At 45.0% G+C, this 25,708-nt stretch overlaps 1 protein-coding gene across 4 annotated transcripts in view; it reads right to left on the bottom strand.

Annotated features, from left to right (window-relative positions):
* Positions 1-6,114: 6,114 nt before the first annotated feature.
* The window catches only part of LOC121541499 (disabled homolog 2-interacting protein), a 202,119-nt gene continuing 182,525 nt past the window's right edge, over positions 6,115-25,708 (bottom strand). For 3 of the 4 annotated variants that reach the window (XM_041850560.1, XM_041850557.1, XM_041850561.1), the window contains 9 exons: positions 24,426-24,570; positions 24,047-24,283; positions 23,660-23,861; positions 22,322-22,512; positions 20,389-21,295; positions 18,302-18,436; positions 15,788-15,990; positions 14,681-14,768; positions 6,115-10,658 (listed from right to left, as the gene is read on the bottom strand). In XM_041850560.1, coding sequence (XP_041706494.1) covers positions 10,491-10,658; positions 14,681-14,768; positions 15,788-15,990; positions 18,302-18,436; positions 20,389-21,295; positions 22,322-22,512; positions 23,660-23,861; positions 24,047-24,283; positions 24,426-24,570 — 2,276 coding nt within the window. In that variant the 3' untranslated portion in view covers positions 6,115-10,490. The remainder of the gene's footprint in view (positions 10,659-14,680; positions 14,769-15,787; positions 15,991-18,301; positions 18,437-20,388; positions 21,296-22,321; positions 22,513-23,659; positions 23,862-24,046; positions 24,284-24,425; positions 24,571-25,708) is intronic. The other variant, XM_041850559.1, reaches the window with a different exon arrangement.

Below are 25,708 nucleotides of genomic sequence, written 5' to 3'. Positions count from 1 at the left end.
GCACAGATCTGGGGAAGGGTACCAAAAAATTTCTGTAGCATTGAAGGTCCCCAAGAACACAGTGGCCTCCATCATTCTTAAATGGAAGAAGTTTGGAACCACCAAGACTCTTCCTAGAGCTGGACGCCTGGCCAAACTGAGCAATCAGGGAGGTGACCAAGAACCCGATGGTCACTTTGACAGAGCTCCAGAGTTCCTCTGTGGAGATGGGAGAATCTTCCAGAAGGAGAACCATCTCTACAGCACTCCACCAATCAAGCCTTTATGGTAGAGTGGCCAGATGGAAGCCACTCCTCAGTAAAAGGCAAATGACAGCCTGCCATGAAAAACAAGATTCTCTGGTCTGATGAAACCAAGATTGAACTCGTTGGCCTGAATGCCAAGCGTCACGTCTGGAGGAAACCTGGCACCATCCCTACGGTGAAGCATGGTGGTGGCAGCATCATGCTGTGGGGATGTTTTTCAGCGTCAGGGACTGGGAGACTAGTCAAGATCGAGGGAAAGATGAACGGAGCAAAGTACAGAGGGATCCTTGATGAAAACCTGCTCCAGAGCGCTCAGGACCTCAGACTGCGGCGAAGATTCACCTTTCAACAGGACAACGACCCTAAGCACACAGCCAAGACAATGCAGGAGTGGCTTCGGGATAGGTTTCTGAATGTCCTTGAGTGGCCCAGCCAGACTTGAACCCGATCGAACATCTCTGGCGAGACCTGAAAATAGCTGTGCAGCGACGCTCCCCATCCAACCTGACAGAGCTTGAGAGGCTCTGCAGAGAAGAATGGGAGAAACTCCCTAAATACAGATGTGCCAAGCATGTAGTGTCATACCCAAGAAGACTCGAGGCTGTAATCACTGCCAAAGGTGCTTCAACAAAGTACTGAGTAAAGGGTCTGAATACTAATGTAAATGTAATATTTCATTTTTTGTGCAAAGATTTCTAGCAACCTGTTTTTGCTTTGTCATTATGGGGTATTGTGTGTAGATTGATGTTATTTTTTTTTTTTAATCAGTTTTAGAATAAGGCTGTAACATAACAAAATGTGGAAAAAGTCAAGGGGTCTGAATACTTTCGAATGAAATGAGTAAAACAATATGTAAACATTATTAAGGTGACCAGCGTTCCATTATTAAAGTGACCAGTGATTCCATGTCTATGGACATAGGGCAGCAGCCTCTAAGGTGCAGGGTTTTGTGTCCGGGAGGTAGCCGGCTAGTGACAGTGACTAAGTTCAGGGCAGGGTACTGGGTGGAGGCCAGCTAGTGATGGCTATTTAACAGTCTGATGGCCTTGAGATAGAAGCTGTTTATCAGTCTCTCTGTCCCAGCTTTGATGCACCTGTACTGACCTCGCCTTCTGGATGTTAGCGGGGTGAACAGGCCGTGGCTTGGGTGATTGATGTTCTTGATAATCTTTTTGGCCTTCCTGTGACATCGGGTGCTGTAGGTGTCCTGGAGGGCAGGCAGTGTGCCCCCGGTGATGCGTTGGACAGGCCGCACCACCCTCTGGAGTGCCCTGCATTTGCGGGTGGTGCAGTTGCCGTACCAGGTGGTGATACAGCCCGACAGGATACTCTCAATGGTGCATTTGTAAAAGTTTGTGAGGGTCTTAGGGGCCAAGACAAATTTCTTCAGCCTCCAGAGGTTGAACAGGCGCTGTTGCGCCTTCTTCACCACATTGTCTGTGTGGGCGGACCATTTCAGATTGTCAGTGATGTGTATGCCGAGGAACTTGAAGCTTTTCACCTTCTCCACTGCGGTCCCATCGATGTGGATGGTGGCGTGCTCCCTCTGCTGTCTCCTGAAATCCACGATCAGCTCCGTCATTTGTTGATGTTGAGGGAGAGGTTATTTTCCTGGCACCACTCCGCCAGGGCCTTCACCTCCTCCCTGTAGGCTGTCTCGTCATTGTTGGTAATCAGGCCTACTACATTTGTGTCATCTGCAAACTTGATGATTGAGTTGGAGGCGTGCGTGGCCAGGCATGTCATTGTTGAACAGGGAGTACAGGAGGGGGCTGAGGGCGCACCCTTGTGGGGCCCCTGTGTTGAGGATCAGTGTAGTGCAGGTGTTGTTTCCTACCTTCACCACCTGGGGGCGGCCTGTCAGGGAGTCCAGGACCCAGTTGCACAGGGCGGGGTTCCGACCCAGGGCCCCGAGCTTAATGATGAGCTTGGGGCAGTATGCAAATTGAAGTGGGTCTAGGGTGTTAGGTAAGCTGGAGGTGATATCCTTAACTAGCCTCTCAAAGCACTTCATGAGGACAGAAGTGAGTGCTACGGGGCGATAGTCATTTAGTTCAGTTACCTTTGCTTTCTTGGGTACAGGAACAATGGTAGACATCTTGAAGCAAGTGGGGACAGCAGACTGGGATAGGGAGAGATTGAATATGTCCATAAACACTCATGTGTTTTGGAGCATTTTCCCTCTTTCCTGCGCTGGTCTGCGCATGCTCTGAGGACGTGGCTAGGGTTGCTATCTGGGCCAGCAGCCTTACGAGGGTTAACACGCTTAAATGTCGGCCAAAGAGAACGAGTGCCCACAGTCCTCGGGAGCGGGCCTCGTTGGTGGCACTGTGCTATCCTCAAAAAGAGCGAAGAAGGTGTTTAGCTTGTCTGGGAGCAAAACGTCGGTGTCCGTGACGTGGCTGGTTTTCCCTTTGTAATCCGTGATTGTCTGGAGTCCCTGCCACATACGCCTCGTGTCTGAGCCGTTGAATTGCGACTCCACTTTGTCTCTGCACTGGCGTTTTGCCTGTTTGATTGCCTTACGGAGAGCATAACTGCACTGTTTGTATTCAACCAAATGTGACTCGTTTCAGCAAACTAGGCATATGTCCCGTGTCACTACTTCACAGGAGAGCCATTTGAACATAGAAATACCTTCTGGAACATGTGAACTTTCATGTGCCTTAATATCAAACTTGTATGCCATCTGTAAATACAAATAAAATTGTTAAATTATGAGTCTAGTTGGTTTAGCCACAGAAAAAGACAGCAACCTCCCTGTTAGCCATGATTGGATGAGAAATTATGAGTGGGCTGGTCATGCCGAGAGATGAGTTCGGATTGGTCTGCCATGTAGCATGCTTCTGTCTATAACATGAGCTGGTCAGTATGTGTACAGTGCCTTGCAAAAGTATTCATCCCCCTTGGCGGTTTTCTTATTTTGTTGCATTACAACCTGTCATTTAAATGGATTTTTATTTGGATTTCATGTAATGGACATACACAAAATAGTCCAAATTGGTGAAGTGAAATTACAAAAATAACTTGTTTCAAAGAATTCAAAAAAATAAATAACGGAAAAGTGGTGCGTGCATATGTATTCACCCCCTTTGCTATGAAGCCCCTAAATAAGATCTGGTGCAACCAATTACCTTCAGAAGTCACATAATTAGTCAAATAAAGTCCACCTGTATGCAATCAAAGTGTCACATGATCTGTCACATGATCTCAGTATATATACACCTGTTCTGAAAGGCCCCAGAGTCTGCAACACCACTAAGCAAGGGGCACCACCAAGCAAGCGGCACCATGAAGACCAAGGAGCTCTCCAAACAGGTCAGGGATAAAGTTGTGGAGAAGTAAAGATCAGGGTTGGGTTATAAAACAATATCAGAAACTTTGAACATACCACGGAGCACCATTAAATCCATTATTAAAAAATGGAAAGAATATGGCACCACAACAAACCTGCCAAGAGAGGGCCGCCCACCAAAACTCATGGACCAGGCAAGGAGAGCATTAATCAGAGAGGCAACAAAGAGACCAAAGATAACCCTGAAGGAGCTGCAAAGCTCCACAGCGGAGATTGGAGTATCTGTCCATAGGACCAGTTTAAGCCGTACACTCCACAGAGCTGGGCTTTACGGAAGAGTGGCCAGAAAAAAGCCATTGCTTAAAGAAAAATTGTTTGGTGTTCGCCAAAAGGCATGTGGGAGACTCCCCAAACATATGTTAGAAGGTACTCTGGTCAGATGAGACTAAAATTGAGCTTTTTGGCCATCAAGGAAAAAGTTATGTCTGGCGCAAACCCAACATCTCTCATCACCCCGAGAACACCATCCCCACAGTGAAGCGTGGTGGCAGCATCATGCTGTGGGGATGTTTTTCATCAGAAGGGACTGGGAAACTGGTCAGAATTGAAGGAATGATGGATGGCGCTAAATACTGGGAAATTCTTGAGGGAAATATGTTTCAGTCTTCCAGAGATTTGAGACTGGGACGGAGGTTCACCTTTCAGCAGGACAATGACCCTAAGCATACTGCTAAAGCAACACTTGAGTGGTTTAAGGGGAAACATTTAAATGTCTTGGAATGGCCTAGTCAAAGCCCAGACCTCAATCCAATTGAGAATCTGTGGTATGACTTAAAGATTGCTGTACACCCAGCGGAACCCAGCCACCTTGAAGGAGCTGGAGCAGTTTTGCCTTGACGAATGGGCAAAAATCCCAGTGGCTAGATGTGCCAAGCTTATAGAGACATACCCCAAGAGACTTGAAGCTGTAATTGCTGCAAAAGGTGGCTCTACAAAGTATTGACTTTGGATTGGTGAATAGTTATGCACGCTCAAGTGGTCTGTTTTTTTGTCTTATTTCTTATTTGTTTCACAAATAAAAATATTTTGCATCTTCAAAGTGGTAGGCATGTTGTGTAAATCAAATGATACAACCCCCACAAAAAATCCATTTTAATTCCAGGTTGTAAGGCAACAAAATAGGAAAAATGCCAAGGGGGTTGAATACTTTCGCAAGCCACTGTATGTCGGCGCCATCTTATAGTCTTATCACAGAGTTAGCGCTGCCTACCTTGCCTACCCTGACTGCACATCATTGCATGTCACTGGCCCACAGGGCAATAATTCTACACTGGTGTTAAGCCACTTCCTTTGAAGTATAGCATATGGCAAACTTTAATATACTGTAATCAGGGTTGGGGAGTAACTGATTACATGTAATCGGATTACCAAAAAAACTATTTGCAATCAGTTATGTTACCAGCAAAAATATCGTAATTAGATTACAGATATTTTCAAAAGACTAGGATGATTACCACTAATTGGTGTTTTGACCAATCAGATCTGAAAAAGATCTGATGTGAAAAGATCTGATGTGATTGGTCAAAAGACCAATTAGAAGAAAAAAGATAAAAGTTGGGCTGCCTGTGTAAATGCAGCCTTCTTGGATTACTTTTACATTTAGAAAAGATGTTGGCGAAAAAAAATACCTTAACACCTTTCTGTTTTGTCAATGACATTCAATTCAGCATTGAAAAATGGCACAAGTTTACGTTTGTTCCACCATAGCGAGTCTGACCACAAGTCAGAGACCTCTATGATGACACACCAAATGCGTTTGATGGATTCCTTTTGTCTTCTTCTAATGCCGCTTAAGGGGAAAGTAATCTAAAAGTAACTGAAAGTAATCAGATTATGTTACTGAGTTTGGGTAATCCAAAAGTTACATTACTGATTAAAACGTTGGACAGGTAACTAGTAACTGTAATGGATTACATTTAGAAAGTAACCTACCCAACCCTGACTGTAATCCACGGCAAGAAATAAGGTCTACCTTGGGTAATGTAGGATAGAGTTTTGGAGCATTTTCAGCTCATGTGTTTTGGAGCATTTTCCCACTTTCCTTCTGCTCTTCATCTTCTCTCCCAGCTACTGTGGGGAATAACAATCAGGGTATGTAGGTCAGCCTAGCTGAGGAGCATGCACCACTCACTACCCCTCTTTTACCTCTCTCCATCTTCCTCTCTTCTTTTAGCTCTCTCCCTCCATCTCCCCATCCTCTAAATGGTTCTCATCATCATCCTATTACTGGACTGAGCATCTTTGAACATATGTTAATTTTCTTATTATAGGCCAAGGGGTATCTGATTTAACACCTGTCAATCATCTAAAACAGTGTTTACCAAATTGTAGGTCTGAATCCACTGATTTCAGGCTGAATTATAGGTTGTGGCTGTCTGATGAGTCACATGAAAACTGCATATCAATTTGAGAAGACCTTTATGTGATTGTTGCATTTACCAAAATGATATTGAAAATATAAATGTATTGGAAAATATATTCACCATAGTGGCAAGAAACACACAAGGCAGTGGCTTAAAATAGCTAAATAAAACTTTAATAAGTCTAGTTGCAAATGTACATAAATTGCACAGCCACATAGTTTTTTTTTATATATATATATCGTCAACACAAACAAATTCCTCTGTACATTATTGTTTTTGTCACTGTTGTCCAAGGAAGCAGAATACAGCAAATACTTTACTTTCAGCATCATTACAAAAGTATTTTCTATAAGATATTAGAAAACATACATCTTTTACTTTATTTATAGATATATATTTAGTTTATAGTATTTTTCCACTGGCTGTAACTGTACTGTGTGTACTGTATAAGTGAGTGTGTGTGGCTACATAGACTTCATCATCACCTTTCTCTCTCTGACTCTCCTTCTCTCCTACGTTCTTTAACAACTTCATGAAGGTGGAACAGAGGTGGGACGTGACCAGAAACATACAGAGGATTTAGAGTTGATAGCCAAATGAAAAGGATTCCCTATTGCATTCCCTATTTCTATGGAAGTGGCATTATGCTATGTGGCACTGGTAACACTACTAGATAATGACAGGAATTAAGTCATCTCTTTTCCCCTCAAAACGTTGGAAATAAAATAGATAATTGAAGTAAATTGAGTGAGCAAATTATATGAAATCTAGTGGTTCAGTAGTGCACTCCACGACATGGCTTATCAAGCCAGGAGTGCACACTTCTGCAGTCCAAAAGACAGGGGTGTGTTCATGGAACGTAGACTAGGTGCTGGATTCAATCCGTATCGCGGAAGATCCGCGTTAAAATGTCAAAGTCATTTCTGACTGAGCCGACATATGCAGCGTTTACCGTGAATGCAGTTTCCGCGAATGTACCACGCTCCACATTACAGTTGAGCAATCCATTGAGTGGAACTCATCCCTGTATGTCAACTTAGTGGACTATGAGAAAGCGTTTGACAGCCTAGACAGAGACACCCTATGGAGGCTCATCAGACACTATGGTGTACTATGGCACAACATGCAGGGTTGTGGATGCCAGCAAGCTTAGCACACCCTTCAGGGTCCTGACTGGAGTAAAAAAGGGATGTCTCCTGTCACCCTTCCTTTTCCTGTTAGCCACTGACTGGATCATGAGGAAGACAACTGAGAACAGGTGAAATGGCATACGATGGTCTCTATGGACACAGTTGGATGACCTCGACTTTGCGGACAATCTAGCACTCCTGTCACGCAGTCAACAGCAAATGCAAGATAAAACGACAGACCTGGACATACCAACTATCCACAGAAACAAAACCAAGATAATAACGCTCAACAAAGAATCTAACAATCCAATCACCCTCAGAGAAGAACCACTGGAGGATGTCAGCTCCTTCACCTACCTGGGCAGCGTCATCACCAAACAAGGCAGAACTGAGCAGGACGTAAAGGCCAGAATACAAAAAGCAAGAGTAGCCTAAGTAAAGTAAGTAAGTCTCTGCGAACGCGGGAACATTGCCTTTGAATTTAAATGCGATAAGGTTTGAATCCAGCTCTAGCAATGCTTAAAACCTCATTTTAAAAGTGCAGAGCTGGGCTGATGAGAAATGGGGTTATGTGCTTGTGTTTCTCTCTCTCCACACTTGATTGGGTCATAGGTCGCTGGACGTTTGGACTCTCTCTGACCTCTACACATCTGACATCATCCAAAACCTCTGAGTCAACATTGTCATTAAAACATTTTTGCAACATACTTTTGAAGTGTTTTTCCCTTGATAGAAAAAGAGAATACTGAATGCGGGGGGTGGAAATTAGAGACTTTAGCTAAAACCTGGAGATCTAACTGAACAGGACAGATGACTGGTTGAGCTATTTACAATATCCATGATGTCATATCAATCGATACAGCAGTATTATTGAACACAAGGTACATTTACAAAAAAAGGCTCTCTTTTTAACATTAGTTAAAAATATTGTGAACATTTTATTTACACTCTCGTTTCCAAGGCTGTCCAGCCTCTCAATACACTCATCATTATCATATATTTATACGATATATAATCACATATCATTTATGTCTGCAGCAACTCATAAAAACAACATTTCACGATCATCCTATATTGGAAACCTTAAAAGAAATGGTGACACAGTGGGTCGCTACCATTGGTTATAGCGCCAAAATGAAGCATGCAGATTTTTCACTCCTAACTCATCTGTAAAGGTAAGAAAAATGAATAGAAAAATATACAAAATCTAGATGCTGAAAATGTCTGGGGGGTGGTGGGAGCAAGCCGAACAGTAGCTATAACATCATTCAGAGGGACTATACGCCTAGACCCCACATTAAGACAAACCGCGTGTTTGAGTAGCATCTTCACATTCAATAGAGAGAGAGAGGGAATGAGGGAGAAAGGGAGAGAAAAAGAGAGGAGAGATAGATGCCTCAGAGCGAAGTGGGGGTCATAGTCTTTATGCAGCATGCTTCTTTGACATGAATTAGCAAACAGGAGAGTTTTAAGAAATAGTAAGATTCTAACCTGTGAGGTCACATATAACCCACACCAGTCCAGTGTATAGTATAATGGTGTGTTAAACAACACAACTCTCTCTCTCCTTGTGCTACAGGGCTATCAGACCAGCCATGGCAAGGGTCCCGAACGCAAAGGGACACACAAGCAACATACAACATTGTTTCAACATTATTGATGAAGCACTAAAGGAAACCTCAATCCAACCAGGTCTGTTTCCAAAACCTGGATAAAGTAAAGGTTAAGAGGAAGAAATAAAATAGGATTGTATTTCATCTGTTGATGGTGCTACTCACTGCATAGTGTGCAGTCTCTCCCCCCGAAGCCCTATAATACACACTATAGCTGCAGTCTTTTAAACAGGAAAAACACAACTCAAACACTCAATCACCCACTCCTTGGAGGGGCTTCTTTTACATTTGACATGATCAAATATAACTATATCTCATGTATACTTTATAGAGGAAAAGGGAAATATGCATACATCTATATTACATTTCATTAATATATTTTCACATATAGGTCATTATTTAGTATTCATAACACATTGCATGATGTATTTATACAATATATTTATATTCCTTTAAAAATCCACAGTATTATAAGTTGTGCCTTTTTTTGCAGGAATAGGGGAGCTGAAGGACAAAGTAGAGATGTGTTCCTTACTTAAGGCGTTTCATGTACCAATAGCTTTCACAAAGTGCACTATATAGGGGACAAGCGTGTAGGGCAGGGTTGTTCAATTCCGGTCCTGGATGGCCGAAACACTTCTGGTTTTGGTTTCTACCTTGTAGTTAATCACTTGATGTCCCAGGTCTGAATTAGTCCCTTATTAGAAGGAGAGGATGAAAACCAGAAGTGTTTCGGCCCTGAAGGACTGAAATTGAACAGCCCTGGTGTAGGGCAGGGGTAGGCAGCTAGATTCAGCCGCAGGCCGATTTTTGTCGGAGCGGATGGTTGGGGACCGGAACATAATTATAATAATATGTACACTGCAAATTGACCACAGCCTAAAAATAGATTTTATTTGAAAATATTAATAATTTCATACCTTGATTACATTGAGACACGATCTCTTTGTTTATTCGTGGGAATACTTGGGAACTGATTTCCTAAATGAAACATTTTTTTTGCTGAATTCATAGTGATTTTACAGTCTTTTTGACCACAAACTAAAATCACCCCAAAAAGTATTTGTATTTTTCACTAAATATGGTTTTGGGCCGCCTGTTGCCGACCGCTGGTGTACGAGATAGGGGGGCACTTTGGAACACACCCAAGGACTTAAAAAGAAAGATCAGTTTGGACAAAAAATACTTCAAAGCTCCTATTTGGTTTTTAAAAGAATGAGATAAGATCTAAATAAACCATTGGACAAAAAACATTTTCTTTGAGATTTAACACTACTATAAATTAGTTTTCTGTTATTATTGTTTTGTTTTGTACATGGTCCACATAACCTGGAGAGGAAAGAAGGTCAGGAAAGGAGAGGAAAACAGAGGAGAGGAGAAGAGAGAGGTTTGGGTGACTATCTGACAGACACACATTGTGTTGATTATATAGTGGTTTGTCCCAAGCTTTAGGGAAGAGAGTCTGAAATTGTCCCAGCAACTGCATACATCCAATAGAAACATCCAAATCGGTTGATTAATGGAGAGTTCAGTTCATATCTACAGCTTGTCACGCCTACTCCTCTGCAGGGCCCACTGGTGTTCAGCTCTGTCCATTGATTCGCTGTCTTGGTCAGCTGTCTGTCAAACCGAAGTCCCGCCTCCTCGCTGCTTGGCCCCTCACAGTGGTCTCCTCACTCAGACTAACCCCCGTTTAGTGTCCATATAAGGAAATGTCCTCTACAAGCACCAGCCAACACACACACGCACGCACGCACAAACACACCCTCTCTCTCAGTCTCTCTCTAGCAGTTGCTGCTGTTCCTGAACTCTCCGTTCTCAGTGATCTGGAGCTTGGTGGTATTGGTAGGGGAGATGCCATTACGGGTCTGCATGCTGTAACGCTCCTTCAGCTGGGTCAGGGCACTCATCAGACGGGCGTTGGCTGCGTCGAGAGACGCTATACGCTTCTCCTGCAGAGAGAGAGAGAGAGAGAGAGAGAGAGAGAGAGAGAGAGAGAGAGAGAGAGAGAGAGAGAGAGAGAGAGAGAGAGAGAGAGAGAGAGAGAGAGAGAGAGAGAGAGAGAGAGAGGGGGAGGAGAGAGAGAGAGAGAGAGAGAGAGGGGGAGGGAGAGAGAGAGAGCGAGAGAGAGAGAGAGAAAGAGAGAGGGGGAGGGAGAGAGAGAGAGAAACATTGGGTTAGAGAGAGGGAGAGACGGAGGGAGGGGGAAGAGAGAGAGCAGCAAACAGCAAGAGAGAGATACCAAATATAGGCCTGTGCAAGGATAGGCGATGAAGTACACAGACACAGATAGCCAGGCAGCCAGACAGACGATCAGCCAGCGAGGCAGCCAGCCAGACAGACAACCAGACACATTAATAGAAAATGGAAGTGTTGTTTACGGTATCATCTGAAGTTCCATCGCGTTCATGTTCATCCACCCGAGGTGCTCTCTAATTCACTATTCACTTCTCTCCCTCTCTTCTTAATGAGCATTCCATATTCATTCTCTCAGTCTGTTGACTCAGGGAGCAGCTCATTGCCTTACCACCGCCTCTTTGTTTGCACACTCAACTCCCATTACTATACTGTGCAGATGAGCTTCTGTTTGTACGTGTGTGTGCGTGTGTGTCTGTGCATCGCTGTCTGTGAGTTGACATTGAGGCGTCTTTCAACTACATTTCTCCAACTTTGTTTAACTCACATTGAAGTTTGTGTGTTTGCGTCAGTGGCTATGTTTGCATCAGAAAATGTTATGCTACAACACAGAGCTGCCACTCTGCTGTCAGAAGTTGACAGAGTTTACCATGTCAAATGAGTCACGCTTGTTGACAGACAGTCAGGAAGAATAATGTTAATGTAAATATGAGTTAGTCTGTAAGACTGAAGCGTAGAGTCGTGTGTCCCGCTCAGCCATTCAAGCCTTGTCACAAGTTGAATTAAACATAATGTATTTCCATGTTCTGTCACCCATCACGTCCTGTAGCAGATGACACAACACACACATACGCGCATGTACGCCCCAACCCCACACACACACACACACACACACACACACACACGAGTAGAAACGGATATACACACAATATATTGGGCACAGTTGACTAGGCGCTGCATGGGCTTCTCTGTTTTCTCCATGCATCTCTCTCTATGAGGTTCAAACATTGCAAACACAGGACGTGTGTGTGACAGGAAGTGTGTGAGTGCTCAACTCTCATTCCAAGTTTCTCATAATGACCTGCAGTACTGTTTTATGCCACTAAGGACTGCCCTGCCCTCTCTCTATGGGATTTTATATAGTCAATCAACTAACTATCCCTGAGAATGCTTGGGCTAAATCTATCTGTCACAGGCTTAATTAGGACATGTGTTGATGATGTTGCACCCACAATAACAATGCGGACATACCTCAACCAAAACCCTGGATGAACAGAGATATCCGTACCATGCTGAGAGCCCGTCCCGCAGCATTCAATGTCAGCAGAACAAACCCCGACGACGCAGTGGCACGCGACACGTACAAGCGTGTCGCGTGCTCCACAAATCCATTAGGGACACAAAAAGACAATACAGACTCAAATTTGAATAGATGTTCAACAACTCAGACTCGCGCCACATGCGGCAAGGACTACAGGCTATCACAGACTACAAAGGCAAATCCAGCTGTGTGGTGCCCACCGAAGCCTCCCTCCCAGACGAGTGTTGTAACGAGAGCACACAAGGGGGGGTGGAGTGGATGATGGAGAACAGATATCCCACATTCCAGCCCCCCCCTTTACAAGCTATCACAAGACAAATAAACTCTCCCTTTCCCTGTTTACGACAGAAAACAGAACGCCTTGTGATCTACATGTGTTGCTGGGTAAACGGCCATCCAGTCTTTTGAGCGCCAAGAGTTGTGTATTGAAGGGAGTCAATTACTTTCTACGCTTTTTGACAAAGGAAACATTTAAACATGTTTTCTTATCAATGTGTTCAATTGAAAAACCCATGACGTGATATAATCTTGAAGCATTATGTGATATTTTTCTCCTGATTGTCCTACGTCATTAAATGGGTATAACAGGTATTTTGCTATAACATGGAATGGATACATTTTACCAAAAGCATGTTTGGTACCTACAGGTTACGTACTTCATCCTAGAGATTGTTAAAATGTGCAGTAGAAACATGCTGTGGACACTTATGAGGAAGTCTCAGGTTTGTCTCAAAGAACATAAATGTGTTTAATTGTTAGAACCACCCTGTCTGGACTGTCATAAGCCCGCCCCCTGTGAGTATCCCAATAAATTACAGGACTTGCTAACAGACGTGAGATCAAGTTTCTGCGAGGTGCGGCCACGCCCTTTGGATGAATAATCCCATCTCTTTGGAAACTAAACACCGACTGACGAGAACCTATCCTCAGCTCTACCGTCGCAAGAGACATGGACAATGTTTTCCTGGCTTCATCCCATCCTAGCGGAATCCCACTGAGAGGCAACCTCGACATACAAGTAAATGATCCTGTTACATTCTTCCTTACCTCTGAAAGTGGTGTTGCGTGTGTGTAAAAGTGGTGGAAGTTATTAAGAATTGTAAGACAGCAGGCCCAAACCAGATGCTAACTGACATCCTAGCCCATTGTCTATTTCTGGTTGGTGAAACTCTCTACACTCTCTGCTGTACTCCCTGCTCACCCACAATTGTGTGACTTTGCACGACACCAACTCCATCATCAAGTTTGCTGACGACACCAATCAACATCGATGAGTCAGCCTTTAGGGAAAGTATTTACAGTGGAACCAACACAACACACACACACACGAGCTGAGCCGAGTGGGACACCCACACAGTACACATTTACTCCTGAACTTATTTACGCTTACCATAACAAAGGGGTTGAATATTTACTGTCTCAAGACATTTCTAAAAACATAATTCAACTTTGACATTTTTGAGTATTGTGTGTAGGCCAGTGGCAAAAAAAAAAAATCACAATTTAATACATTTTAGATTCAGGCTGTAGCACAACAAAATGTGGAAAAAGTCAAGGGGTGTGAATACTTTCTGAAGGCACTGTAAGACTTGACATGGACCAAAAACACCACCACTCTTGTCAAGAGGGCGCAACAGCGCCTCTACTTCCTAATGCGGCTGAAGAAATTCGGCATGCCACCCCAGGTCCTCTCCAAATGCTACTGCTGCACCATCGAGAGCATCCTGACCGGTTGCATCACGGCCTGCTACGGGAATTGCTCCGTCCACGACTGCAAGGCCCTGTACATCACTGGGTGAAGACAGCTCAGTACATCACTGGGTCCATGTTCCCACCCATCCAAGACATCTACTTAAAACGGTGCCTGAGGAAGTCCCACAGCATCATCATGCACCCCACACACCCCAGCCACGAGGTGTTCACAGTTTCTATCTACAAGCCATCAGACTTCTGAACACTTGAACTGAACTGACTACCTGCACTGACTCTCTGCACCTTAGCACACATGCACTCACTCACTCACTCATGCACACACCCACACAGACATACACACACCCACATATACCTTCATGCTACACACACATCACAATGGCTGCTAGCACACTCTTATTTACTATTGCTAATACAGCACAATTTAAATACTTGCCCCCCAATCCCCCCTTTCTCTGTGTAAATATTGTACTATAAATTGTGCTTTCCTGCATTATACTTATGCTAAAATGTTTATTCTACTCTACTGAGCCATTTAATTTACGTTTGTATTCTTATCTTTTATTATTTCTTATTGTTATTGCATTGTTGAGAAGGAACCTACAAGAAAGCATTGTATCCTGTACATACGACTAATAAAACTTGAAAACCTGTCATGCAGGGGAGATGGAATGGGGGATAATATACCTGAATATAATATAATATAATATAATGAGGGTAGTAGTATACTAAGGGTTAGGGTAAGTGTGTGTGTGTGTGTGTGTGTGTGTGTGTGTGTGTGTGTGTGTGTGTGTGTGTGACTCTCACCTGTGCATCAATGATCTTCTGTTTGGAGTCGACCACAGCCTGCATATCATTATGGTCTTTCTTCAGCTCCTCTTCCACAGACATTAGCCTGGACACACACACATACACAGCAAGACATGACACACACACACTGTGTTAGAGGGACAGTAGCAACACAAACACAAGGACACACAGTGTAAGATACAGAGCAGGAACGTGTGTTAGGAGTGTGTTACTCTTAACACACAGGGGTCTGCTAGTGCTTTAAAGCTGTATGTAGGAGTGCACACTGCACAGCCTATAATAGAGTTATTGGAAGGAGGGTATCTTGGGCCTGCTGGTCTGCTATGTATTTAGGAGGTGTGTGTAGGAGTGTAGAGCTTCTAATTGAGTTTGTGAGGTGTGTGTCTCGGGCACTGGTCTGCTAGGCGTTTAAAAATCAGGATAACACTTTTCACTTTAATTGAGTTTGTGAAATGTCTGTATATTGAATTTTGTGAGATGTGTGTGTGTGTGTATTGAGTCATGCGAGGTGTGTGTAGGCTCTAATTGCAGGGTGCAGTGTGATAAGGATCTGAAGGGAACAGGGAAGCGCTGTGTCTCCTGACATCACAGACCAGCAGATAACATCACCCATCTCGCTTTCCCTCTCTCTCCTTCCTTCTCTTTCGCTCTACCACAGCGTGTTTCACTCTACCACAGGTGACAGGTTTAATACTCATCACTGCATCCTTTACCAGAAGGTCGGCTGGACCTCTCTAAATTCCTGTAGATCACTTCATTTCTCCCTTTTTGTTTACAAAGCTCTGCTGCACAAGCTTCCAACATATCTCACTTCTCGGTTAATGTATAGAAATACGAGGCACCAAACCCACTCACAGGGCTGGTTAACTCTTGAGGTCCCTTGTGTCTCTACAAACCTAGGTAAATCAGCCTTTAGTTTTAACGCCCCCCCCCCATGTCTCTTACCATACACCCCCTCTCCCTCTCTTTCTCTCAGCGTATGCTTGCTCTCTCTTACCACACGCTCACTCTGGATCTCTCTTTCTCCATCTCCAATGTTATCTCTCCTTCTTTACATTCACCAGTCTCTGTCTGGAAAGGGTCTGATCCCCACATCAGACGTACCTGCTGATGATGCCCTTCATCTGGAGGTCCTTGTCGTCCTGCTGTCGCCTCAGGCGTTCCTCAGACTCCTCCAGCCGTGCCTGGTACTCCATCAGAGCCTTCGGACCTCCGTCATCCTGGCCCTTCAGACGAGCCTCGTACTCCTCCAGCTTCTGGACCGACACACGCAGCTTCTCCTGGAGGACCACGATCTCCTGCTGGTACTGGAGAGAGAGGAGAGAGAGAGAGAGACAGGGTTAGAGGAAGAGGCATCTTCAACAATACAGCCACCTGCTACTTGAGACAGGAGAGAAAGCGAGAGAGAGTCAGAGTTGCTATTATTATCCTCATCAACAGTGCCAACCCGATAATTATTTCAAATGTTGCCAACCCATCCTGGCCCATTCAATTGTACTGTTATTTCTAGGTTGAAGAGGGCAATAACTGTTCTCATTATCATCACCATAACCACTGCCAATGTCCTCCTCATCACAGTGGTCCTCCGGTAGACCTTGACAGGTGTATCACCTCATTGTCACACCATTCTTGCTTCTTATCTGATTTGTTATTTTTTTGTCCACCTGGTTTCAAGTTTGAAATGGTCAAATATTGAAGGAAAACTGAAACTCGCACTAGGCAGGATGACAAAAAGTGTTGGAAGTGTGGAAGACTAAAAGTACCTATTACCCAACACTTTTCTAAGCCACCAGTATTCCTGGAAGGGATGAGTTTCCATTCCTTCTATGTCCCAAATCCCACCAGCACTTGCCTTTGATCCCTAACCTCTAAACATGGGCATGTGAGGGGACTTAAGCTGAGCACTGTTCCAGAAGAAAGAGGGAGGAGAAGGGGGAGAGGGAGGAGACAGACCTGTGAGCGGTACTGGAGAGGAGAGGGAGGAGACAGACCTGTGAGCGGTACTGGAGAGGAGAGGGTTTGTGCTGGCTGGGAGAAAAGTGGAGCATAAGCAAATCCCTCCTTTAATAAAACATCATGGATCCTGCAGCTGCATTTAAGGGTACGCACTAAAAAAATAATGGTTCTAAATAGTACCAGATAGGGGTTCTTTGGCTTGTAACCATAGTGGAACCCTTTTTGGTGCTATATAGAACCTTTTTTTGAAGGTTTAATAAAGAACCATGCACATAAGGTTCTAAATGGAACCTGTATGGTACTATAAAGAACCCTTTCCTAAGGATCTATAAAGTACCATTAAAAAAGGTTCTATATAGCACCAAAAAAGTGTTCCGCTATGGTTACAACCCTTTATGTATGGTTCTTTATAGAACCTTTATGGAGAATGGTTCTATAAAGAACCTTTCTCAATCTGAAAAGTTCTTTATAGACCATTTTGAAGAACCACAGGGTTTTTTATTCTGGTCAGACATTTTATATTGTTACAATTCCATAGGTGTTATTATTATGTTGATTGACAAGTTGAATCAAGTGAGCTAACTCTGAAACAGCTGGGGGTCCCTGAGGAGAGAATTGAGAACCACTGACTGATTTAGTCAACCGGTCTCAATTCACACAAGGCCATACTTGAGTGTTTCACAATACAGCGTCATTAGTCATAGTCCTATATAACATGTAATGGCATAACATTACACATTAGATAAACTGGAATGACACTCTCACTCACGGTTGCACAAAAAGAGCTGTGCGAAACCACACGGGCAAAATTATCACTAAAAGAGCAAATAACTATTTTGTGAACTGTAAATAACCATTGAAGAACTCAAAGGGTTCTTTGAGTCATTATGGTTCCACATAGAACCATCACCTTGAGAAACCCTGATTTATTGTGTGTAGTCTTAAAACGTCCTCTGAAGGATCCCATCAAAGCTGGAGTAAATGATTGATTCTGTACTGGTTATGCATGCATCTTCCTAGACGTTTGATAGAGCTGTAATGATCATGTATGAATGTTGTGTAGCCGAGGTGTGTGTGTGATAGCCAATCAAAACAGTGGAGGTGTTTGTGTGACAGCCAGTCAAAGCATGAGGAGCTAAGAGCCAATGAGATGTGCTGGTGGGATGAGAAGCAGGTGAATAAGCAGCAGGAAGCATGTCCTCCGCACACACACACACACACACACACACACACACACACACACACACACACACACACACACACACACACACACACACACACACACACACACACACACACACACACACACACACACACACACACACACACACACACACACACACACACACACACACACACGAGAATACCTTACGGTTGAAATCCTTTGACCATACACACTGAGTATTGTTATTAGAGATGCTGGGTTATTGTGAGTGATTGTAAGTTATAAGGGGGCATAGTTAAGGGTAGGAGTGAGGGCTTGACCATGGGAGTTGAGGGGATTAGAGATAGTGCTGGTTACAGGGAGTGAGGTAGTGTTTACGGTTGAGGGTTGGGGGTTAGGTGGAGAGGTAGAGGGTGGGTGCTCAGAACGGGGGGTAGTTAGGGAGGTAAAAGGGAGGTTGAGAGGGGGTTAAGGTTGGTTTGGGAGTTGGACGTTACCTTCTCGGCCTGAGTGAGATCCTCTCTGTTTCTGGACTCGGGGTCCATCCCCTCATGGTCTACATACTGCACATTCATATTCAATAGCCAGGCAGCCGTACGGTCCAGCGCATTGGGGTTCACTGGGGAGGGGGCCTAGTGGAACCAACACAACACACACACACATGAGCTGAGTCGAGCGGTACACCCACACACATCATACGGTACACACCGACATACAGACTACGTACACACAGGAATAAGCTCGAAATGCACATGGAACGTAAAGGACACATAATGTAATCACTAAAGCAGAGTGTCGTGTTTGTGTGTTCGTGTGTGTGTGAGAGAGAGAGGGTGTGGTATGTGTGTATGTGTGTGTGTTTGTGTGTGAGATAGAGAGCGAGCGTGTGTGTGTGTGTTTGTATGAGTGAGAGTGTCTGTGTGTCATTAAATGTGTCAGTTATGGTGACTGACAGTTGGTGAAAGGGAGATGGAGCCTTTGGACTGTGAAGGGAGGGGAAGAACAGTGGGATCGTTTCACAGACAAAGTCCAAACTAGTCTTTGGAATTGAAACCTTGAATATCTTTATTTGAATCTCATATATGGTGAACTGAATTCATTAAAATGTATTAGCTCAAACCTCGCTCTGTCATTTCATTGTCATTGGACACTTCTCAGAAGAATACCAAGGTCAAGACAGCCAAGAGATTTCTCCTGAATATATGATGTTAGCTAGTTAGTTAGTTAGTTAGTTAGCAACATATTAATGTGATGTTAGTCAGTTAGTTAGTTAGTTAGTTAGCAACATATTAATGTGATGTTAGGTGACATGCACAATAGCTTATCATCACTTCTAGACATCATTCTAAACTGGATTGAGACAGGATCATTTCATGAACTCAGAACCTAGCCAGGTTTGATTAGAGCTGTGTGACACGGATTAGAATTATAGTTGCAATCTGCTCAGTATATAAGCACCGTGCTCTATTAAAAATACATGCATCTCCAGACAGAGCTGAAAACCAGTTAGTGCAGCCAGACAGCGACTCAATCAAGCATTGATTTCCTTCTCAATGTCTCTCTCTAATCCAGCTGTTATGTATCTCTAATGTAATTCAGATAGGAAGGAAGAAGACATTAAAAACAACATGCTTAACAAATCCCTGAGAGCGCGGATGGTGTCCGTCTGGTTTCCATTACAACCCCATTAACTCTCGGGCTACACCAATCAGTCAATCACTAAGCCGACCAATCAATCAGTCCCTAGGGGAGAGCAGGGCATTGTAGGAAACTGGGAATGTAAATGTCCTTCCTGTCACCTTGAGGCCAGAGATCACCGGGGAAACCATCAACCAGCCAGCCTATCAGTGACCTGCTGACTATGAGGTAATCTTTAACAGCCCAAGGATGCCAGCAGATAAATTATATATGCACTAGAACAACTCCCAGTCCCAACAGCGACAGACACACAGCCACACACATACACAAATAACTGAGTGCAAGATTTGAGTGAGTGTGTGTGTGACCTGCAGATGATAAGGTAACCATAAAACAACCAACCAACCCAAAATAACTAACTACCCTATCTATCTCTATGCGTCTGTACGAAAGCAGGAAATAATAGGCCTACGCCTGCATGCATCTCTACCTGTGACCTGTGCTATTAGACTCCCACGTATAAACAGTGCAGAGACATTGAGCATGGTGTTTACTGTTATTACACACTGGCTGCTCCAATGACTGTAATTCATTAGAGAGAATAACAGGAGAGCTCAGACACCACCCACTGGCCATACAGGCATTGTCAACATGCAACGCATAATGGGATGAAGTGGTATTAATGGAAGCTTTCCATGACACTGCATTATTTGTTTAGTTAAAGCTTTATTTAGCCTGAGAACTCATTGAGAAAGAAAGGATCTTGTTTTACACTGATACAGTATGAGCCCTGAAAGCCAACACTGAAGCTACCAACATGACTGCCAGCAAAGAACCTCGCTATAACAGCTATCCCATACACAGTCATTTGAACAAGTATACGTTGACTGACTGACTGTGTGTGTTTCACTGGGAGTGTGTGTGTACTACTGTATAAGTACCTTACCTGTTTGTGCTGGGCTCTCTGCTTGGTCTCGGGGCTGTCTCCTTTTGATGACGACGACTGTTGCCGTAGCCGTGCCCCACTGCCGGGCCAGTCGGGCGATGATGACATCATGTTGCCGCTGGAGGGGCGCGGGTAGGGCCCGCTGTTGAGCAGGTTGGGGGGCGTGCGGCCCCTTGTGATGGTGGTCTGCGGAGGGGGCTGGTCTATCCTGCGCTGGGGGCCGGCGTTGTTTTGTCTGGGCATGGTGGGCTGGGCCTCTGTGAGTGACAGCTGCCTCCGCGTGCCTACAAACTCCCCTGAACGACGGGCATACTCCTCCCCGCTACTCCCCCCACCTCCTCCTCCTACTCCTCCTCCTCCTCCGTGGTTCAGGAAGGTGTTGTGTTTCCCCCCTCCTCCTCCTGCCCCGTCCTCGTTGTTGCTATGGGAACTGTGGGAGCTGTGGCACTCGGAGCCTGAGTCGGCCATGCCTCGCGGCGACACAGGCAGCCCTGCCGCCATCTGGTAGACGGGGTTCTGGAAGGACAGGGGGGCCAGAAGCTGAGCCGGCCTGCCTGGGGCACTCTCCGACCCAGGGGTGGTGGGGGTCTGAACCGGCCTCCTCAGTGTAGGACCTCCAGTGATGTTACCCTGGGGGGTCCGGGCCGACCACACTCCCCCAGGAACATTGCCCTCTCCCAGGCCGTCTGAGGGGCCGGGGCCTTGGCTGCTCTCTAAGATGCGGGGGTCCTGGAGGTCCACCATGGACAGGCTTTTGCTGCCGTTGGCCATGCCCAGCTCGGGTTCATTGGACTCGGAGTAGCTAGAGCTGCGGGCTGGGGAGGGGTGGATCCCAGAATTCCTGGTGACGAAGAATAGGTCCTTGTTCTCCGGGGTGGGGGAGGGTAACCTGGTGAAGTCCACCAACCTGAGAGAGGAGAGAGGGAAGGAGAGGGGTGGGGGTTGAGGGGAGGAGGAGGGAGGGAAGGTAAAAAGTGGTGAAAGGGAGGAAGAGCAAGAGGTAAAAAGGAGGAATGACAAAGAGAGAGAGAGGTTTTGATTATTCTGTAAAACAGTTGTACACTGTTGTATCTATTGACCCTTACAGACATGAAAAATGACCAGTCAAACCCTTCAGGCCACACATGAGAAACAGCTAAGTGTGAAATCCCAATGAACACTCATCCTACACAACAGGACACATGGTATAAAAACAGCAAAGCAGCAGCAAGTGAGGATGTGAGTCATAGGGAGCAGTTAAGTGATCCGCACTCATTCTTCCCCCCCTCCTCCTATCCTCCACCACCCAGTCAGAAGCTTTATTGTCTGGAGACAATTACCTTGACAGCCACGATTTATGCTCTCTCTCTCTCTCTCTCTCTCTCTCTCTCTCTCTCTCTCTCTCTCTCTCTCTCTCTCTCTCTCTCCCTCTCTCCCTCTCTCCCTCTCTCCCTCTCTCCCTCTCTCCCTCCCTCCCTGTAAATGGGATGTAATTAAGAAGGACTGCTAGAATGCTAGGCTCGTTCACTCCAGCCTCCATAAATCTGACTTGGGTTACAGGTTCTCTGCCAGCCTGATAAGGAGGGAATGGAAGGGACAGGACAGTGACTGTGACTGGGTTGACACACCGTGGTTTGATAAAGGGAGGACGGACGGACGGACGGACGGACGGGGGGTCACGACAACGACTATGGCTAATTATACCTATTGATCCAGGACAACTGTTGAACACAATAGACAACAATGACCTTCATCTCATTCACCTAACAAAGATATGAACTTACAAGAGATCAACTTTCATTATCAGTCTGGAGACATTTTAGCTCACAGGAAATTTGAAGAGCAAACCTTGACCACCTTAACCATCCTTACCCATACCGTTTCCTTTGTTTGTTCTTCCTAACCTTTACCCTACCCTCACACCCTCATACCATTTCCCAAACCCTGTCCTTACCCTGAGAGGTCGTTGTCGATGACCATCTTCTGCAGGCCGGTGGAGATGCTGCAGCCTGCCCCGGCGTTGGGCGGAGACCCCATACGGTCAGAGGGGGACGGAGCGGTCATGGTCATACTGTACGGGTTGGTCAGAGCTGTGTTCACCTCCCGGAGGATCCTGGGTAGAGGCCCCAGTTTGGAGGCGGAGCTCTGAGGGGTAAAAGGTTAAAGGTCAGAGATGGGGTCAGGGGTGATGGTAGCGCAGTATAAAAGTTGAGGCCTTTAGGCACAGATCTAAGATCAGCTTCCACCTCCTGCAATCCTAGTAACTAATTAGGGCGGTGGGGTATGGAAGACATTAAACTGACAAGACTGACATTAGATCAGTGTCTAGGCTTGGGGGCAAACTTCATCCTACTTAGGCTCACTCTGTATTAATGCCATTCTTCACGGTCTTCTACTTTACTGTATGAAGCCATTTCTGTTGCAACTTTTATAGGCACTGACTGAAACCTTGGATAGCAGATGAGACTGCAACTATTTTCTCTGTGTCTGTATCAGTCAGTCAGCTGCTAGATTGGGTATTATTTTTCCAATTACAGAGTGCTAATCTCCCTCTAATTATGCCCTTCAGTTTGAATAATGAATCAGAGCCTGGAAGGACTTGATGTCGAACGGAGACAGACAGGAGTTTTTTAAATAATTGAAAGGAACAGTGTGTTGTTCTCTGTGAGGATGGGATGGAGCACACACATACAAATGGAGTCTATGGGTTTTGCCCCCAATATACCTAGTAATTACCACTCTGGGATGGCTCTCCATGCGGAACCATGCTAATGCTCTAGGTGTCCCTGCAAATCCATTTGCAAATCATAGCATACCAATAGTGTACTCTCATTGACAGAGAGTGATAGCAGTAGTTGTATTATATAAGCAATAGTGTGCTATACACATTGTTGAATCTAGTTAGGTAAACATGCTAATGCACGCTGTACATCATTAAATGCTGAAGGGTAGTGATAATGCACTAGAACATTTTTAAGTATGTACTTTTAAAGTACGTATTTAATTAGGGCCAGGGGTTTTTCCTGAGTACATGACCTGACCAGGGAAAATGTCTGGGGCCTAGTTATATAGGCTTTCACTAGGGCTCAGAGTTGTTCTTTGTCAATTCTGATCATGAAAATCCACTTATAGCTGGGGCCTTGAGTTTTTCCTGGTCAATTCACGTGGTCAGGAAGAACTCCTGTCTCCTTTCAATTCTTGAAATACTATATACAGACGTAAGTGTATATTAACTAATGACAAAATGTCCATTGTATTCATTGTTCTCCTCCCTCCTGGTTGTCAGTCCTACCTGGTCCATGGTAGAGACGACCTCTGACAGCAGGTTGTGCAGGGTGGACAGCTCCCGTCCCAGGTCTATGTAACCTTCGAACCCTGCTGTGTTAGAGATGGTCTCTGGGTTAGAGATCTCCAGCAGGAAACGCTGCATGTTGGTCCACTCATGCTCCAGGAACTGGTTCATAAAGGACATATACTCCTCCTTACTGCCAAACCTGGGACGGAGGGAGAAAATAAGAGAGAGAGAGAGAGAGAGAGAGAGAGAGAGAGAGAGAGAGAGAGGAGGGGGAGAGTGAGTGCCTCCGTATAGAAAACATGCTCTCTCTATCTTGCATGCATGCGCACACACACACAGTAAAAACACACAACGTGAACACACACACCATCAACACACACTCACTTGGTGAAGTTGGCCAGGTTCTGAGTAACCTTGGCGATGAGTGTGAGTGTGCGTGCGGTGCGGTCGTCAGGGTACTCCTGCATCAGGTTGAAGAGCGACGGTGACATAACGGCCGGACACAGGAAGCGCAGGAACAGAGACGCACTGATCAGACGCTCGCTGATGTCCGGTCGCCCCCGGCTACTGCACTCCTGTCGCCAAGACGCAAACACCTCCTTCAGTTCCCGTGGAAACACACTGCCAGGGAGAGGGAAGTATCAACAACGTTAGGGAGGAGATATGACAGTGTACTGTTACCTGTGGTACAGTGGTTCCTAAAATGTCATGATAGATAAATGGTAGTGTATTGGTGTATTGTGGCTGGTGTCCCAGTAGTTACCAGTAGGAGTTGATGATCTTGCAGAAGGCCAGCTCGCAGCACATCTTCAGGTTGCTCTGGTGCTCCTGCAGGTCATTGGACGAACACTTGGACGGGTCCACCTCACAGTTCTCATCTGACTCATACAGCGCCTTGATAAACTCACCTATAACACAGGGAGAAAGAGAGACAGTCAGGCACTAACATTAAGTCACTATGGAGACCAGTGCCTTGATAAACTCACATAACACAGAGAGAGAGAGAGACCAGAGTCAGACACTGACGTTCAGTCAGTATGGAGAGTCAACAGTGTTGGAGAGGGAGACAGGTGAGTAATGAGACACAAACATTAATTCATTCAGACACAAACTTTCATTCATTCAGACACAAACATTCATTCATTCAGACACAAACATTAATTAATTCAAACACAAACTTTAATTCAGTAAACAGTAAACAACATCATTATTAGCCGACGAGAGAACCAAAGGTGAACGAGTTTGTTGCTGGAGGTAGTTATAATGATTGACCACCATATGCTATTGACCTCTGGGATAGGGAGACAATTTCCCAGATTTTTTATATATATTCAATAGCATCAATATGTCAACCAACAATAAGAACCCTGAGTGAATCTGAGTGGAGACCCAGGTCATCCCAGGTAACACAAAGTGACTGATGACTGATGTTCATGTGCTCCATCTCAGTCAATGCACCAGACGCGATAACAACAACACAGACAACAATAGAACAACGCTCCATCAACGTTCCACAAATCGTCCCCCCCTCTTCCTGTCAACCTTGTCCTTCACATGTGAAGGAGAGCAAGAGAGTTAAAAAGAGGAAGAGAGAGAGAGTGAGGGAGGAGAGAGAGAGAGAGAGAGAACGAGAGAGAGGATGTGTTAAGACTATAAAAATAAGATATCATCTGTAGTTTGACAGTGATAAGGTGTAATTATTTCCCCTGTACAGTTGGTCTCTCTCTCTCTCTCTTCCTCCCCCTCCCCCTCGCTCTACTCCTGTTCATCCTTATGTCGCCCCTGCATGGCAGACCAGAACCAGTCAATCTTTGGCAGCGATGAGATGTTCTATTATTCACCTAGGCGTCAAATAAAAAAAAGCACATTAACACCAAGAAATACACACATGCATGATTCACTGAGGCTCCAATATATTCTTAACACAACCCCAGAAATAAAGACACAGACAGACAGGCACACACACACACACACACACAACTTGTAGATCTATGCACAGAGAGGGAAATGAGAGAGGGAGGGTGGAGAGAGGGAGATGGAGAGAGA

This window comes from Coregonus clupeaformis, chromosome 27 (assembly GCF_020615455.1).
Source record: "Coregonus clupeaformis isolate EN_2021a chromosome 27, ASM2061545v1, whole genome shotgun sequence".
Taxonomy (NCBI): Eukaryota; Metazoa; Chordata; class Actinopteri; order Salmoniformes; family Salmonidae; genus Coregonus; species Coregonus clupeaformis.
Note: the sequence above shows the minus strand (reverse complement) of the source record. Positions and strands in the feature narration are given on the sequence as shown.